General features: G+C 38.2%; 1 protein-coding gene across 1 annotated transcript in view; it reads right to left on the bottom strand.

Moving 5' to 3' along the window:
- Positions 1-19,608, bottom strand: part of OSBPL10 (oxysterol binding protein-like 10) — a gene marked incomplete at its 5' end in the record, with an annotated part of 82,670 nt that overhangs the window by 53,573 nt on the left and 9,489 nt on the right. Inside the window, one exon of the mRNA XM_009078780.1 lies at positions 17,464-17,655. Coding sequence (XP_009077028.1) covers positions 17,464-17,655 — 192 coding nt within the window. The remainder of the gene's footprint in view (positions 1-17,463; positions 17,656-19,608) is intronic.

Here is a 19,608-nt window from a genome sequence, read left to right as displayed (position 1 = left end):
TCACTTCTCTCCTTGTTTGCCCCAGCCACAGCAACTGCTAACTACTGCTTCACAGCTGGAACTGCACCTCCTGGATCTTCATGTTGTGTACATTATGGTTTGCTCTGTGTACAAGACCGAATGCTTATGTGACAAGATCCCAAGGAAATGATAAGAAGAGATTACTCTAATACTTGGGGTCACCCCCATGCTACGTGAAAGATCTGCAGAACAAGCCAGGAGATACACTAAGTTTGCAAAGAAATTTATTTCAGACATAAGAGAGAACATTCCTTCATACAGTAAATAAGCTACAAGTAGTTCTTAAAAATTAATTAAAGAAATAATAATGAAAAATTGAGGTGCTGTTTAATGTGCTAAAAGAAAAAATTACAGTAATTCAATATTTTGTTAAAATACTAGATGATCTTATTAATCTTTCCCATGCAGAGAAACCATCTTACAAAACCTGAATGTAATTTTTGACTTAAGGGTTCAATTTGCTTCTGAAACTAGAAAAAGAGATAGATTCCCAATCATGAAGTATAATAGTGAAGACTCTATTCAAGATTTTTCCTCCCATCCTACAAGAAAAATAGACATTTCGAAGGAAGAAAACTGAATAGGTTTTTCCTCCCATCCTACAAGAAAAATAAATAGACATTTCAAAGGAAGAAAACTGAATAGCCACACCTGAATGTAAGAGCCTATGACTGCCTGTGACATGATTTTATTTTACAGTGGAAATGCTCTTGTTATCCAGACTCCAGGACTAATAGGCCTAAGTGTGTTTGTCCAGGCCAAATCTGTAACAAAAATCAGACCACCTTTCTTTCTAGAATTATTGATCCTAAAGGATTTCACCCAATTAACACAGTGCATCACAACAACCTAAACCAAACAACAGCTTTATGCCATCTCTAAAACTACCCAATCCACAGCTGCCTCAGGGGCATCTCTCAAGACAGGGACTTAAGTTCCTCAAAGCAATGGAAGAATGACATGAGCCATATTACCTCAAAGGGCAAGCAGAGACTCTCCCTTTGTCATACAGGCCATGTAGAGCTGGCCAAGAAAATGAGCACTGTCACCAGCCCTGTCTTTCCATATAGCCATTTAAATAATTCAGATCATCCTGTCCTTCTTTTAGAATATAAAATATGAGGAAGATTCCCCAGACCTTCCCAGCCACAATCAGATACACACATGAGCAATTTCAATTTTAGTTTAAATTCAGTTTAAATTTTAGCATTGATCACACATATTGAATCAATATTAAGATATGCCTACCCATATGTATAAAAAAATCCAAAACACTCCAGAGAAAAAGGAAAATGTTCCTTTAGCACTGAAAACCCATAGAAATTCTGTATCATCAAGCTCCTCTGTGATGTGCTAAAAATCATTCATCAAGGAGACATTCCGCTCCATCAGTTAATAACTTTTTCTCTGCTGTAGTATTCTCTGTGCACTATTGCTGGCAGCACATTGTCTGCTGCCTTATCTCTAGACAATTCCTCTGAAAGATTTAATGCAGTGATTTTTATTTTTAAATCCTTTCCATTACTGACTGCATACAAGTAGAAAACAATTATTAAAAATATGGAAAAAAAAAACAACATCATAAAAATGGTTATATGAAAAATAGAGCAGCTGTAAAAATAAATAGCTTTGTGGAAAAATCTTTAGACATTTAAATAGCAATAGAAATCCAACACAGACCACTTCCTTACAACTCTAAGTCAAGCTGTCCTTGTGAGAAGTTTACTGCTTTCAAAGGCTGGGGAATAGCCAGTTTGCTGCTTCATACGTTTTTTTTTGGGGGGGGGGCAGGATTTGGTTTGTTGCTTGCTTTGTCTGGGTTGTTTTTTAAATAAAAGTGTAATATGAAAACATGATCTCTCTCTGTGTCACACACACAAAAACACACACTTTATGGAAATACTAGTTTCTTGCTTTGTAGACAATAGTACCAGAAGAAAAACATTTATGAAAACATTGGGAAAGGACAGGAGGTGAGATCAGCCTTTCAGACTACCCTAGAAAAGGTAGGAAGTGATGTGAGTCAGGACCTCAGCTCTCACTGTTAAACATGCATACAGCACACAGGTTTGGGTTTTTTTTATTTAATATAAAACACAGCTTTTCTTAAAAGCAAAAGCAGATGAGGAACAGAAGAGAAGAAAGTCGATACACAAAAATTAAAAACCTTTTAAGTCATTGTAAATCCAATACATTGGGTTGCCATGTCAACCTAATACAGTCACCAATTCTGATCTTGAGCAAGGACTCCTCTTGCACCCTTGACCTGTATTTCATCAACAACATAAACTGTCAACTATAAATACCAAAAGCTACAACAGACAACCAGAATATGCAGAAGTAGAATACACACACACATCTACCAAGAATATATCAACATGTAACATACAGATACCTGAAACTCCAAATGTCCCTAAAGCAAATCACACCCATCACTAATTGGACACATCAGCTACCAATTCACCTCAAGTTCACAATTCCCACACTATTTCCATTAAACTAATACCAAAAGCTACAACAGACAACCAGAATATGCAGAAGTAGAATACACACACACATCTACCAAGAATATATCAACATGTAACATACAGATACCTGAAACTCCAAATGTCCCTAAAGCAAATCACACCCATCACTAATTGGACACATCAGCTACCAATTCACCTCAAGTTCACAATTCCCACACTATTTCCATTAAACTACTTTTGACGCTACCAATTCACCTCAAGTTCACAATTTCCACACTACTTCCATTAAACCTTTCCACTTTTGACTACTTATTCTGAAAAAGGAAAGAGCATAAACACATCTCCAAATAGACTACTGTAACTACTGTCAATCACCAGCTGAAAAGGTACACCTTGCCAATTGAGATGTCTTGACAAATTAACTTCTACAAATGCAGAAAAAGTGATTTTCTTTCCAATTTAATGCATTTTTGTTTTGAGTTAAGCACAACCACTGTGGAGCAAGTGAACCTTTGCCTTAACTTCTGAAACATGTTCTGAGACTACTCAGGATCACTTGCTGTGTGCATCTTACTACTTGACAAAAGAAATTTTCTGACAAGGATTTACAGACTTGTCTCTTTCCTTCAGTAAAGTCACATAATAAATCTTTTAATGGCATTACACCGATAACATGCAAGCTCAGAAGGCAAAATTACAGCTTAATCTATAACTAAAGTGAAAGAGCTATACACAGAGGTTGCTGCTGGAAGTGCTGCAATATATAACACAAGTCACTTAAAAGGACATTTTTGCATTTCAGCATTAAAAGTGTCAAGCATGCTTAATTTCCACAAGTAACAGATCTTTACACTTTGCTTACAATAAAACCCGAGCTTTGGACCAAAATGAACCTCCTTGAGCTGTGAACAGAAGAGAATTCTACCCACAAAGCTTTGATCTGGACAAAGACCCACAGCAGCCTCTGTGAACATTACTATGCTAATGAGAAAAGAATATTTTAAGGAACAACCCTAGAACACCAAGTGGGATATTCTGAAAGCATCTTGTCAAGATGGAACCAGATAATAACATCTGTATTAGCTGTCTTTCCTTGATTACTGCTTCTCTTCCATTACACAGGATAAGCATAAAATTCTCCATTATCGTCACCTCAGGGTAGCAGCCAGCTTGACCTCAATTATTTTAAAGAAGCAAACAATGAACAGTAAAATTGGAATGACTCGTTATATAATAGTTATTAAGGCTTAGACACATACATCCTATCAATGAAGCTTCAAAGGAGCAAGTTAATTTTCACTTGGCATGTAATTTGCAGACAGAGACACAAAAAAGTGACAGAACAAACAGAACTATACCTCTGACAATCAGGATGGAAGCTAATCACCAGGGCACATTTCTTCTCTTCAATCCTTGCCTCTGTTTTCACAATCCCATTTCTTCCCTCGAAGGAGAATGAAAACAAGCTTCCCCCACCCCCATCTGTTATTTTGCTCTCTTTTCCCTAACCAGGAATCCACATAATCTCTGTTAAGGGAAAAACTGAAAAGCCAGTTGCTACATCTCTTCATTGTCCCAGCTAACAAAACATTATTCTCTCTGGCGTTTTGTTTCGGCTTTTTGTGCTCAGCCTTCTCATCACACACTCTGTAGGACGGTTCTTCGTGAGGAAAACTTTACAGAACAAAGATTATATATCATTAGGATCAATTCTAAAAGCCAAGACTAAGACAACCAGGGAAACAAGGAGTGGAGGAGCCAGACTGACTCAATTGTTTCCTGTTCTTAACTACTCTTTCCAATCCCCTGCCACTGTGGACACTGCTGCTGTTCTGGTTGCCATCAGCACCTCTAGGAGCTATGTGCCCTTCACAGACCTCAGCACAGGATTTACTATCCAAGGAGCTACTGCTATTTACCGACTCCTGCCATGAACTTTATTAATTGGCTAGTTAATGTATTCATATACTACTCACGATCCTCTGTTCCATTCTTTACACATTCTGTTCCTATTTTGTATCTTCAAATTCTGTAACTTGGACACTTGCTGCATGTCCCTACTACATACCATTCTATTGCGTGAAGACAGCACTCATTAATCATTTGATGAGCTACAGACTCATTGGCCTACTGACCAGTAGTTTATTAATTGCACCTCTAAACTTCCTTGTTGTTACTTACACAGCTACAATATAATCTAACTTTTTATTTTGTAGGTCTGCATACTATTGCTTTAGTCCATAAGGCTGTTGGATTCGGAAGAGGAGGAAAAAGGGGAGACAGGTTTTGTTGAGGGGTCTGGAAGCCTTAAACATTCCTCACAGTAGTAGAGGAGGAAAATCAATCTCCAAGAAATTCTCAGCCAGTTGCAACTGGGATACAGGAGGAAGCTCCACCTTTCCTTCAATGCTTCAAAAACAGGCAGAACCTCAGTAAGAAAAGGAGCTGATCTACCTACCTGTTATACAAAAACATCTCTCTGCTCAGAAGAATGAAAGACAGGATATACTAAACAGATCTATCTTCAAATATCAAAGAGCACATGACATCTGTAACTGTCAATGTTCTCTTGGACTTTATACAGACACTTTATTTGGATGCAAAACATTCCCAAGGACAACCTGTTCTCTGTGAGAGGTTTTACAGAACTCCATTTCTTGCATCAGGAAGATAGAGAGACACCAGAGAGAGCTTCACAGCCCTTGCAACACGTATGCCAGTCAGTAAAGAGGATCTAAGCAGTCCTGGCAGGATCCCTGAGAATACCTCCAGAAACCTCAGCAAAACAGCTCACCAATTTCAGGCCAAAACAAATCAGATGTTTCCCTTTGCTACCTCAGGCAGGCTTCTTACCATACTTCCTTATGACCACAATTTCAGACCTAAGATTAAATGCTTGCTTTCTGTATTCAATCTGTCCTTCTCCTCACCTGAGAAATAAGCTACTGAATGATAGAAAGGCAACTCAGGGTAGGGGTGACGAAAAGACCTTGTGTCCATGCAGACTAGGACAAAAAGTCCAGATCTTGCCAGAGAGTATTTTAGCAGACAGACAATCTTACATTTTCTAAACTAGAGGATCCTAATCAATACTCTCAGATATTCAGCTTCCTTTGAATGATTCATATTTTATAGCTGGGGAAAAAACAGGGGAGGAAACAAAAAAAGATGTTCCTGTCATCCTCCCCAAATCTGCTAGTTATTCTGAGAATCTCTTCTTGTTGCTTAAGATCTGAAGGAGAACACTTCTCCCTCCAAACCAACATAAACTTCATGTTCTTTTCCCAGTGGAAGAGGAAGATTCACAAACAAACCAAAATATTAAAACACTGAAGGAAAATAAAATTCCTCTGATAGTGTCGGCTATCTTAAAAGCGTTTCATGGAGTTACCCCACAAGTCTTTAGGTGAGAAGTGAAATCTTTTTAGTAAGAGCCGGCTGCCATAATAAATACACTAGTGAAAGTACATGATTCAGACGAATTGTATCCACGAGCACTACTTTTCCCCACAAATCAGACTGAGTGGGCTGTTTTTCTGCAAAATTATCAGTATCAGTCTAGCACTGGTCACTTTGCCACTGGAGAGAAGTGCCTGGGAATCAGGGCCTATTGCAGGAGACATGACAAGTTTTCTTTTTTTGCCTGTTGCAGTTGCCTGATCTCCCTGTGAATACTCCACACAACTAGGTAATACATGACATTTGCTACCAGTATAAGGTTTGTACAAAAACACAACTAGCAAGTGCTAGGTTCCCACATAGTAAGCCCTTTTCTTCACTATTTTCTAATCTACACACTCTATTAACCACATCCTACTAACAGTCACCTATTGAGACTTATCTTTTACTATCAAAGACAAGTCAACGGGAGGAGAGTGTTGGGATCCCAAGGAAAAACCACAGGGAAGAGAAAAAGCACAGCTGGTCCCAAGCTTGTTTCCCCCACCTCAAGTTGCCTTCAGTGATCCACAACAAAAAATTACAGAGGCAAAAGAGTTTGCAAGTTCAAGCAAATCTTGGATGGCAACTGGCTGACATCTAGCCCAGCAGGAAACACACTGTTCTATTTTACATCACGGAACGCAGCACTGAGAGCACAGCTTACAAAAAGCACCTTGTGGGAAATTATTCTTATGCAATTTTACTATAAAAATTACCTCATAATCTGCAGGTAAGTCATTACCTTTAGTGATTAAGCATTAGTCATAAGCAGATGTTACTCTATGGGCTCTTGTGAGTAGCAGTTTTTCTTACACATTTCAGAAGTATCACTTTGGTGAAGTTAATAGCTATGGCACAGAGCTGGAAAGCATATTCCGATTATCAGCAATAAAGGCACATTTGTGAATTTCAAGCACTCCAAAGAGCACCTAAAAGGTTGCTGCTAGCCATTAAGTCAACCACAGCAATCACAGGAAAATTCTATTAGTTTACCACAATATAGCATGCTATTGATAACGGCTGAGGGTTGCACTCTGAGTGAAATTACTGTTCAGAAGAGAAAAGGCCATGTTGAACATAAATTATACATTTCAACATGAGTAGCTTCAAGCATAAGGAGGATTCTCTGAATCTTTTTTCATTTTTATTATTATTATTCCACTCCATCTGGGAATATATAAACACTTATACAACAGCCAGAGTACTCTAATATCCCACACAGTACTTACACAAACTTCTGACGGACAGTTCCAGTGCTTCTTCCCTTTCCCAAGGATGCTTATACATCCTTTCACCTCCTCTCCCAATTAGCCACTGATCTTGTCATGTCCAAGCATTAAAAAAGCTTTTGTTTCTGTCATTTTAAAAACTCTCAGGTGTGCAATATACACTGGAATGACTTCTAAAGTAGATATTACCTCCTCCTCTTACAGTCAATTCACCTCATGTTTTCTGAGAAGCAAGTGAACCATCATTATCAAGGCTATCTAATATTACCATTCCTGAGTCTTGAATAAAATGTACCTCTATAGCTTGTGACAAAGCATTCCAAATCCACCCCTTTGATTTCTCCCCATATCCCAAAGCTGACTGTCAACTGGTTTGACACCAGTAACTTTACATCACTTAAGTGATTCAACATACACTACCTATAATTTTGAGTAGCCAATTTGTGACATACTGTAAGATAGTTGAAGTACATTTATACAGCAACTTTTCCACAAACCCATGCATTTTGCATCTGCCAGCCTAGATCAATAAAACCACAAATCAGTAACTGGGGATCTCTGAAAAAAACTGCAAGCAGTTATCCCACAACACAGTGCATAGCACCTGAAAAACATGCTAAGAAGTACGTGCAAGAACATTAAGATTATGCTTCCTGAAAAGTGGGAACGGGATAGACAAATTCATGAATCATAATAAAAATAAAAAATAATTCAATTACAGGTATACATCTAGTACCTATAATACAAAGCTCCTTTAAAGCATATGTCAGATTTGGGCAGATATAGTTCAGTTTTACTTGCTGGATGAGAGGTTGCTAGTCATTGTCTTATCAACCATAATGTAAGAGCACATTGTCAGAAATCAGAATTGTAGCCAAGAAGCAGGTAAGCAGCTGCTCAAAAGCACCTGTGTAACATGCTCCCTAAAGCATTCAAAACCTGTGAGCCAAGCATTAGAGATGGAGATGACAAGAACATGCAGCAAAAGCTGCCAGAGATCAGGTCTTTGATAAATAACTGAGAATTGTAGTGCTTACTATTCAAGTTTGTTGTAAAATCAAGATGTTTCCTGTGTTTCACAGAGTAGCATGAAGCACTTTAGGTGTTACACAAGGAGCTGAAGATTATAGTAAGCCTCTTGATATAAGTGTGTAATAATGTAAACTTAATGGTACACTTAAAATATATGAGCCATTTCTATGGTTACTTTCTCCTGGAGGGCATTTACATAAGTACTTTCTGTACTTAATATCTGAAACTTGGCTAGCCACCTAATATTACATTGTCATCTATTACCGCCAAGAACATTCAAAAATATCTTCTACTTAATTTAATAAAAATAGCCTGTAAGTGTGGGTTAACAAAATAGCCCATGTATCTTGGAAGCAGTAATTTGCATTATAAACAGAGCTGCAGAAGGTGTCCCTTGTCACGTTCAGGGTTTGCTGTGAAAATCACTGCAACCAGCCAGAAATCCACACTGAAACCAAGGCCATGAGATGAGATGAGATACCCTAATCTGAGAAAAAATTTACTGAGGTATATTTCCTTTAAAGCTTCATTTTCAAACTGTGTGAAACTACTGCAGTATTTGTGCTTTAAGTGTAAAAGAAAATAGCCCTGCAGCTTTCTAAAAATGCAGGTAAGTGTATGATATGCTATGCTGGTTTATATATGCATACAAAACAGAACAGTTGAACTTTGTACATAAAACAGAATTAAGTAACAGTTTTGAAGGCACAAAAGCTGGAGACAGAATTCCCTTCAAATCTGACTTCTCTGAAGCTCCCTTGAGAACCTACCATTTACTTAAAATTTAATTAAATGTTATAAGAACTATAAAGAGTAATCTCAGCTTCTCTGCAATTGCTTTAAGAAAATTAATGCTGCAGCAGGCTCTGAATATAATTATCATACTCACTGTATTATCCCTAATTTATAAATTGCCATTTATTTAATGATTCAAAATTATCATCTTTGCACATGCTCAATTACTACTAAATGCCAGGCCAAAAAAAATTATGAAAAGAAGCCTTGTTTGCATCATTTATATTTTTCAGATTTGGAGGGGGAAATACCATAAATAATGAGCCAGGTTCAGTCTTGACATAACCCGTATGGACAAACAGTGCAATTTTAGTAGAACATTTGCTCTACGATTCCCATAGCAACCTTAATTCTCTCTGCCTGGGTATCTGGAATCCAGGATGACTCAACCTTTACATGAATACAAAATCAAAGGCACAGAACAAAGTGTGGTTTAGGAAGGTGTAACTTATATGCACTCTTAGTGACCTCAAACATACCGCAAACATAAGGTAAAGGTTCAGAGATCACATAACTATTCAGTTCAGGTTTATGTGATAATAACTATTGGTTTATAGTACTAGAATAATTTACACCTCCTCCCAAAAGTGAGACAGTTAATGCTACTTACTTATAATAAGCACATGCACTAGTCTGTAGGTACTAGATTAATATTGTCAGAGATTTAAGCATCCCATTTACTCCCCAAGGAGACATGTTTCTATTGATCTTAGCAGTACTAACTTGGGGTAGAACAAACAGACATAGGAGATGAGACATCTGCAGACAAGTCAAATAGTCTCCAACGAAACTGCTGCAGAAGACACCAAATAATTGCATCTGTTCTACATGCACTCAATTCTGGTTTTGTCTATAAAGAGATGGAGAGCAGGCTATCATACTAACATTGCTGTACAACCAGAACACTTCTGCATGCTTGTACTGGAGTGCACCCTCAGCAAGTTCATGGATGACACCAGGAGTGTTGATCTGCTGGAGGATAGGAAGGCTCTGCAGGGGGATCCAGATGGGCTGGATAGATGAGCCAAGGTCGATGGTATGAAGTTCACCAAGGCCAAGTGCTGGGTCCTGCACTTGGGTCACAACACCATCATGCAGTGCTACAGGCTTGGGGAAGAATGGCTGAAAAGCAGCCCAGTGGAAAAGGACCTGGGGGTGCTATCAGCAGTGGCTGAACGTGAGCCAGCAGTGTGCCCAGGTGGCCAAGAAGGCCAATGGCATCCTGGCTTGTATCGGCAATAGTGCAGCCAGCAGGACCAGGGAAGTGATTGTCCCTCTGTACTCAGCACTGGTGAGGCTACACCTCAAGTACTGTGTCCACTTCTGGGCCCCTCACTTCAAGAGGGACATTGAGGTGCTGGACCAGTCCAGAGAAGGGCAATGAAGCTGGTGAAGGGCCTGTGAGGAGCAGCTGAGGGAGCTGAGAGTGTTTAGTCTAGAGAAAAGAGACTCAGGGATGACCTTATTGCTCTCCTACAGCTACCTAAAAGGAGGTTGGAGCCTGGTGGGGTTTGGCCTCTTCTCCCAGGCCATTAGCAACAGGACAAGAGGACATAGCCTCAAGCTGTGCCAGGGGAACAGAAAGAATTTCTTCTAGAAAGGGTTGTTAAGCATTGGAATGGACTGCCCAGGGAGGTGGTGCAGTCACCATCCCTGGAGGTGTTCAAAAAACAGCTGGACGTGGCATTTAGTGCTATGGTCTAGCTGACAAGGTGGCAATCGGTCAAAGGTTGGATACTATGATCTTGAAGGTCTTTTCCAACCTAACTGATTCTGTGGTAATTTTATACTGCAAGAGAAACACACATTTCTAGAATTGGGGCCAAGACCAATTCAGAAGCAAATGCCATGAACACCTGCAGCTGCCCCTTTTAGCCCTTGTTAGATTTGAAACTAATTTATACTGCTACATGTTTAATGCCCCTAAACAAATATTAATGGCCCCTGTTAAAGCCCAGCTGGGAGCAACCTTTGCGGTATCAGCCAGCTCAGCTGCAGCTAAGTCGTTAAACATATATGTAACACAAATCTGTATCACAATTCTTATCAATTCAAAAAGTCTGTTGAAGCAGAGTTAAATAGTAGCAGCTGCAGCACTGACACTAGCATGTTCTATGTCAAACAAATACTAACTGCTGAATTAAGGCTTAAGGCCTCATTCACTTTCTATTGACTACAGTGGACACAGAAGTGACCCAAGTGTTTTCTGTTGTCTTTTCTTCACCACCACTAGCCAAGATGAAATCATTGCTTTCTGAAAAACAGCTAGTTTTGGTTTGAGTTCTTTGCAAGCACTTTTTCATTATCTGTTTTAGAGCAAAATCATTGTTTTCTGTTCTCCAGACTCTGCTAATTAAAATGAAAAATTTGTGACAATGAGTTCACAGACAAATGGATGTGTAATATCTACAATACATGTAAAGTATAGATGTAGTGTTATTAAGACACAACGTATTAAGTTATATATCTCGTTTTCTGACCAGCATCCATCTCTAGTTACAGACTACCTATTTTGCATATGATATTATGCACTTGATGAAAGATGAGCAATAGGATGAGCCTTTACGTTTAACTGATTATGTATAGTGGGGGTGGGAGGAAGATATTTTAAATATAAGTCCAGGGAAAAAATGGAGAACTGTAACTAACAAAGGTTACTTCTGTGTTCTTTCCCTTTCCAAAACTGCTACTTGGTGTACCACCATATTACTTCTCCAAATGAACAGAAAACAGATACTCAGATTTCAAAATTCAAACACTATAAACACTTTCTGCACTATCTACAAAAGATGAAATGCCCTGGGCAGTCCAACTGAGAAATATCTCTGTAGAGTGTATTTATCTCACTAGTTTTGAAGTGTAGGAAAGCTCCAGTTAAAAAAAAAATCAACCACAACCTGTCACTAAGAAAACATCACAAAGCCACCTTTTATACTAAGACATGTCTGAAAAGAAAAATGGATCTGATTTTAGGTAACTAGTTTTCAATCTGATTAGTAAAAGGCCCAGTAGCACAGACTTCAACAGTGCTATTACAGCTACAGCCTCTGGTTCTCAGCTCTCCCCTACAAAACACCTACATTAATGGGCCAGAAAGACTGAAGTGATGACAGTTTAGCAGTCCATCCTACATCCACACCTTTTAATTGGGTGAACACAATGAGACCATTTTCATCTTCTAACAGCAAATATTTGATTTAGTAGCCATGCAGACCTAAAGATCATCTTCATCACAAAACTAGCTCTCATCTTCCTACACTCCAAAATTAAGATGAAAACTGTCAGTGAAAACAATGGATCTAATATGCAGCATTTGTCCCTGCTTATACAGAAATAATTATACACAAAATTAGACACATCCTTTTAAAAATACTTCAGTTAGTAGTAGGATTTTTTTTAATGTTATTTGTGTGTACTTGTTGTAGTTTAACCCCAGCCAGCAGTCAAGAACCACACAGACACTCATCCCCCCTTCCCTGCCCAGGTGGAATGGGGAGGAGAAACATAAGTAAAATACATAGGTTGAGATAAGGACAGTTTGATAATTGAGAACTAAATGAGATAAAACACTAATGGACAATAAAAAGGCAAAGAAAAGCCTAAAACCGACAAAACAAAACCAGTGATGCACAATACAATTGCTCATCACCCACAGACCGATGCCAGCCCCTGATCCTCAATCCAGATCAGCTCCCCCCCAGGTAATTCCCCCTCTCCAGTTTATATACTGGGCATGACGTTCTATGGTGTGGAATATATCTTTGGTTAGTTCAGGTCACCTGTCCCAGTTATGCTCCCTCCCAGTTTCTTTTCTGTACCTTCTCACTGGCAGAGACACAAGAAAGAAAACTGTCTTTGATTTAAGATAAACACAACTTAGTAGAAACCAAAACATCAGTGTGTTATCAACGTTATTCTCATTCTGAATTCAAACACACCAATGTACCAGCTACTGAAGAGAAATGAACTCCATCCCAGCCGAAACCAGCACTTCACACTGACTGTGCATGATGCCCTGTTGAAAGAGCTGAATCAGTATTTTTTCATGTGCCCTTATTGCACAACCTCACAGAACCTCCATACTATGCCAAACATCTAGAGCTACAGCATTCTTTTCACTAGAGCTCACATTAGACTGACTTTATCCCACTGACCTTTACACATATATACTTCCAGAGAAACAGAAAGAGGATAAAAAATTGGAAAAAAAAAGCAAAACCTGACTTTTTTAAAGCTGAAAAGTAAAATTCAGCATAGATCAAAAATCATCAGGTTTTTCCCTAGTACCAGCTTAAACACTGAGTACAAAGCTTTACCATCTACATACAGCTTAGAGTACGTCTTCACGTGTGTTCACGTACGTTAAAGTCCTGCTAGTCTGAATGCCTCCCCAACTGGCTTAAGTACTGCATCTCCTTTTTCCCCCTACAGGGCTGCCTGTGCAGTCCTATAATTCTGTAACAGAACAAACAGTTCTCCACAGGCAACAGCATCTTTTTCTGTTAACAGTAGCTAGTCACAGCTCCTAATTTTGCTGTCCAAATATTAGTGACCAAACACATTCACTTCTCATTTGAAAAATCCTCCAAGTGTTTTAGAATCATCTCTTTCTCCTAGTAACCACATAAAATTGGTCAATTGCAGTCCCACAAAATTGCTGGCAAATCTCACCCCATGAAGCCCTAAGTGCAAGTCCTAGATTTTCCTATATTTTAAGGGAGGAGGCAAAGAACTACCAGCTAGCTGCATAATTCCTGCAGGAATCAAATGGTAACCATGTTTATATATGGAAAAGGACATTTAAGAAGCAGTAAGACTGTCATCATACCAAAAATCAGTCCTTTCCAAGTTCTGGTACCAGATGTTCAGAAACCCATGCTGAAGACTAGTCCACTGCAGAGTATCAAAAGTTGTAACAAACACCACATTGCAAAGGGATCAGAAATTCCTTATTTTAACTGTGGGAAGAAATCTCTCTATGGACTTCTTTTAGTTAACTGCACTTACTTTCTCTAAACTTCTGTGAATAATTAATCTAAGTTATTACAAAATCTTCACACATTGCAATTCTTGGTTCTTTAACAACAATGGTAATAGTTGCAGAGGTCATGCAATAGCCAGACACTCTCAGCCAAAGTAAACACCATTCCAAGATGAAGTATGCCACTATTATTTAGTTCAGTGATGGCTAAAATTTAATATGAAGTGTGGTGTGGCCACTTGGCTTAATGTTCCAATTAATTTTAACCACCTACAGTAAAGAAATCTGCAAGCATAACTCTTACCATAAATTTCTAAGAGGATAATAACATGCACAGTTTAAAAAATAGAATTCAGTTTCAAGACCACACAGACTTAGATTACCACAAAATCGCTTAGTAAAAAATTAGCTGAAAGCACCCCTTTAATGCTATGTTATGATCCAAATAAAGAGGTAGGATGTCTAATAATGCTGCATAAAGTGCAACATGTTGCAGAGCAGCTCTCCCAAATTAATGTACAATGAATTCTAGTTTGGACGTTATATTCCATAAATCAGGATGGACTGGACTATTAACAACAAGTTAATATAAGCAAAAATCTGATTTAAGAAAACAATATTATTTTAAACAGCAAAAAATCACATTATGATGAAATGTAATGCTCCTGAGCTCCTTTTTGATTCAACACTATATGAAAGTAGCTGGAACATTAAAACATACATTTTTTTTATAGCAGTAAAAAGCTCTATATTCATACTCATTTTTAACTTAACAAAATTCTGAAAAAAGGTAAAATTCTACTTCCACAACAGAAACACCCAACACGTGTCATTTCATATACCTACATAGCTGCTTTTATTACATTTACACAATTTTGCATGTCAGTTTGGTACTAAATAGACCTCTTTGCTACCATTTTACACTAAACTTCTCTCTGATGTTAAAAATAAAATTACATCAGCCAGAGTAAACCACGGAAGGAAACAATATGCTGCTCGTTCTTACAATGACTGGAAAAAAGGGGAAAAAGAACAATCAAGTATTACCAAACATCATTGCAGTATATAAAATACAGGAGTATATTTTGTCCTATTTGCAACACGACGATACACGTCACTTTTTTTCCAAATAATATAGCCAAATCATGAAAGTCCAGAATTGAGTAGCAACTTCAACACTTTCTCAGGAACATTGTCCAAGCTAGTGAAGACCACATGTGCCCAGTGAAGGATGACCCTTTAGCAGCATTCCTGGCTTTTACAGATCTCATATACAATATGGTAGCATTACTATGCATTGTTTTGAAACTTAAAACACACTCTTCCTCTCATTTCCCAGGAGCATATCAACTCTTTCCATTGATTCAACTACTGTATTTTACAAGATCTAAAATTAGTTAATGTAGTCCTATTTATAGTACAATTTTAAAAAGCTGATTTGCATGTCAAAGCTTCAATTACTTCATTCTATCAAGGGAACATTAACACCAATCTATAAGCCTTTTGTAATCTCTTCCCTTCATCCAAATCATACCAAATAACTTCCAAATAAAAAGCAAAGACTTGGGTGTTAAGGAAGGTATTAACTCCTATACTTTTAGTTCCTATTTCCCTTCACTTCAGATTAATAAACAGGACAAGAACAGATTTAAGTGTACTTTTGTGAAGGGCTCTGGATCCACCTCTTTATCAATAAATTTATCAAGGGAGGGTAGATCTAACAGACCAATTTACTCATATAGGGAACAAGATTCCCTGAAAAAACAGGTAGCATATGCCCAAGTCTATTGCACTCACTTCGAAAAAAGGGGGAGAAGGAAATGCACAGAGCATGCCATTGAAACAAAATCTGCTTCCTTAATCTGGACAAAACAGACATCCTTTCACAAAATGGAAACAACATCAGTCAAGCAGTCATGAGAGACTGGGAAAGAGGGCAGCAGGTCCAATTTTTTCCACTGTTATGCTCTTCTTTAAGAAGCAGCACGCAAAAAAATATCCAGCACATGTAAACTTCACACATCTCTTTATAAAATATTCTATATTTCACCTCAGTACCATTTTCCCTCCCTGAAAAGTACTCACTTCTTTTCACTTTCAAGCATTACTGTATCATCAATGCTGAAGACTGCTATTGCTGCCCTCTAAGAGGAACTGGTGCTGCAGCTGAGGTGTCACTCACATCAGAGCAAAATAATTGCCTTCCATCATTACAGATTAAAGTCCAGTAATACTTACCTTTTCAGAATGACATCACATTGCAATACACTAAACAGCTGAGTCAGCAATCCATGAGCCTTGTCTGCAGGGATGATACTCAGCCACTCACTCACTGTTTTACTATAGGCTACTAATTATTTCTTCCTTCCTTCCCAAGTGTAGTTGTTGACAACTAGTGACTTTTCACCTTTCCATCTTAGTATGATCAGCACATATACTAATTTGCTTTTAAATTCCTTTTGGCTTTACCCAGCTTCATCTGATGAAGCTGCAACAGCTCCCACTGTCTATTTTATTAATAGGTTTAAGGTGCACTCTGAATTGAACCTATGAGAGCAAACACATTTAGTAAGCTAGAAACAACTTTGGAGAGATGATTGGTAGGTAAAGACAAGATATTCTTATGAAGAACAAATGTGTGTTTTCTGTAATGTAAAGAAAGCATGAGCAACATTCAGATAGTGCACTCTTCACTGTTAATGTTACTAGAATAAAAACAAGGACCAGGATGCAAAACTTAAGTCTTCATTCTGAGCACACACCAAGAATTTATTTAAATTCTTAATAAGAAAGACAAACCATAAAATAGTAAGGCATGAAAGACAAAAGTGAATTCTGTGAAAATCTGCCATACTATTTTTAAGCTTAACACTTTGTAGTATCTTTGTTGTCTGGAAGACAGACTCAAATCAGTATATGAGCTATACTTCTTAAACACTGGTAAGCAGGATTCCAACAAACAGGTTTTGTTGTTTGGTTTGCTGTGATACAGTCAAAGCCACCACAAGGCCAGAAATATAAACTTGACAACAAAGTTAAGACTACAGGCACATAGCAACAAACTGCTGAGTGTGGGGAGCTGTGCCTTCCTTCACACATATTCATCAGGCTTATTCAAGTAGGTTTTTTCCAGTTATACTTAAATGCTTCAGGGACTGCTTTCCAATCTGAAAGCTTTTGCTGCACGCAGCTTCGAAGAGATGCTCCTCCAGTACTGCAACCTCACTGCAAACTCTGAGACCTGGAGGCAATCTACTTCATTTTTTAAGCAAGTGTGCACACTAATTTTAACAACAGCATAAAAAGTTTATATACACCTGACTTGAAGCTGAACCAGGACTAAAGACAGCCTCTCGCTGAGCAAGGGGATCAAAACAAAGCCATCAAACAAAGCAGGAAACAAAGAAAACTGTTAATTTGTCAGACTCAATTGCCTATTCTAAAGCACAATAAGCATTTTGAAGTCATAGCAAAACAGCAGATTTTTCTCTCTTACCTCTCTGACTTCATGGAGTTGGCCAGATCGCTGATTCTTTGCTCTTCGAGCGGTTGCAGGTGATTTGTGATGTGTGATGGTTACGACAGTTGGCCCACTCTGAGTCGTGTGTTTCTGGCCACCAGGAGATGCAGAATTAACTGTCCCAGGCGGCAGCAGAGATGAGCTTCTACTTCGCGAGGATGAAATGCTCTAGAACAAGCAATAGGATGGTGACACTAGCAACCTTTACACAAATACTCATTTACAATTCCGGTTATAGGGTTTGTGTTGTTCTACTTTCCTTACAAACCTAAACATGGAGGTGTAACTGTGTTCAGGACTGACTTTTTCCTTTTGAACCATCTCCACTGCTTAGCAGAGATCTACTTGGAAACATTATAGCTATTGCCTTTGTTTCCTGGATTGCCTGAAATTGGCCTTCACAAAAATCTTCACAAATTCTTACATAGTAATGTGCCACTAAATTCTTACAATCTTACGATTTTGGAAAGATTAGGAAGGATTTTGCAGAGTAATAACAATGCTGACAAGTATTTTTTATGGAACTATTGACCTGTAATTCAACAAACTGGTGTGAAGAGCAAAGAAGAAAAAAATCCTAAAGCTTTCACCTGATAAAATTCTGAAACAGTGCACTGTTGTTTTCAACATCAGAGAGGGTGAAATTTTGGCAAGGCCAGGCCACACCACAATTAAACATTAACAATTCAAAACAAAACATGACTTAAAAATGTCAACACATTTTGGAGTAAGCTTGGGATAAACCCTACATACAAAAAAGGCCAGAAATAAATCTCCAATTATTTCTGGAGTATGTGCAGTGTGAATACTTTGAGCATACAACCTATAAAATCAGTCAGAACAGTCATGAACCTTTTTGGTTCTATCTAACCACTAGTCAGCATTGCCATCTCAGTTTGTTCTCTGCAGACCTCAAACATGAGTGTTCCTGGAGGTCTAGAGGACAGCAATTCTCAATCAGGCTCAGATGGGCCCTAGAGCACCATGGGACATCATCTATAAAAGTGCAATATAAAAGAGCTTTTCCCTTCTATTTGAACTGTTGATTGCATCTGTAAGGTTAAAACTGAGACAGAGTACCTTTCACCTCATGAAATACAAACTAGTTCAGAGAGTGACATTTAGTGGCATTTTAAGAAAGTGAAGTAAATATACAGCCCTATGGGTGAAATACCATTTCACCTCTCCTACAAACCCTGCACAAGTAACGATGGCAGCCTACAACACTGCTAAGACAGTCACCATCAACATGATGTATTACTCCCATGTCTGCTGGCGACTGCACAAAAGAATTCTTTGGGTACAATCTCTCTTCTTATCCCTTACGGGTCAGTTTTCGCATTTCTGTGGTAATTTCATTAAGAAGACTTTAAATCCATGGTGGACAGGTTCCAGCTAGTACTGGAATTTAAGTCAGGCCTCATGTTACCACTACACTGACTGCAAAGGACAAGGTGGGAACAGTGACGTAAGTTACACAATCCCTCTGCCTCCCCCACACAAAACTAGACTTCAGACTTTTGGAGGTATTTGAAGGTTTAAAAAATGGGTTATCACATTGCCAGTGTGCAAAGGGCTGCTAATCTCATAGAAATAATTATTACTCCATTGGTCTGGACTTAACATTTACAAACACTTTCAAGAATGATGGTCTGACTGTTTTTGAAATGTATATATTCTTTGCTACCATGACCAATAAGATTACAATAATAAGCATCTGTTCAAAAATTATCCATCCTGACCGATAAATCACAGCTGCATTAAAACTGGATCTGACTCTAAGGCAAAGAAAAAGCACAGGCTGCACTTTGTCAGGAGGGCACAAAAGGTTGCCTGGTTTATAATTCATCTTCCATTTGAAAGAGAATTGCTTAGACGTAACTACAATTAAATTAAGAGCCAGAGGAAAAGGTATTTGGGAGAACAAATGGGATGAGAGAAACTGAGTGTGATTGAATTTTCTTTTTTAAATACAAGTTTCACAGGAAAGGGGTAATTCTAATACATAGTGGCAGAATCTATTGATGTTTGGTTTTTAAACTGACTGGCATCAGAATACTTCTAAACTAAATTTAGGGTGCAGAGGAAGAACATGATAATTTCACCTTTTTCATCATGAGA

This window comes from Acanthisitta chloris, unplaced genomic scaffold (assembly GCF_000695815.1).
Source record: "Acanthisitta chloris isolate BGI_N310 unplaced genomic scaffold, ASM69581v1 scaffold6107, whole genome shotgun sequence".
NCBI classification, from domain to species: domain Eukaryota; kingdom Metazoa; phylum Chordata; class Aves; order Passeriformes; family Acanthisittidae; genus Acanthisitta; species Acanthisitta chloris.
Note: the sequence above shows the minus strand (reverse complement) of the source record. Positions and strands in the feature narration are given on the sequence as shown.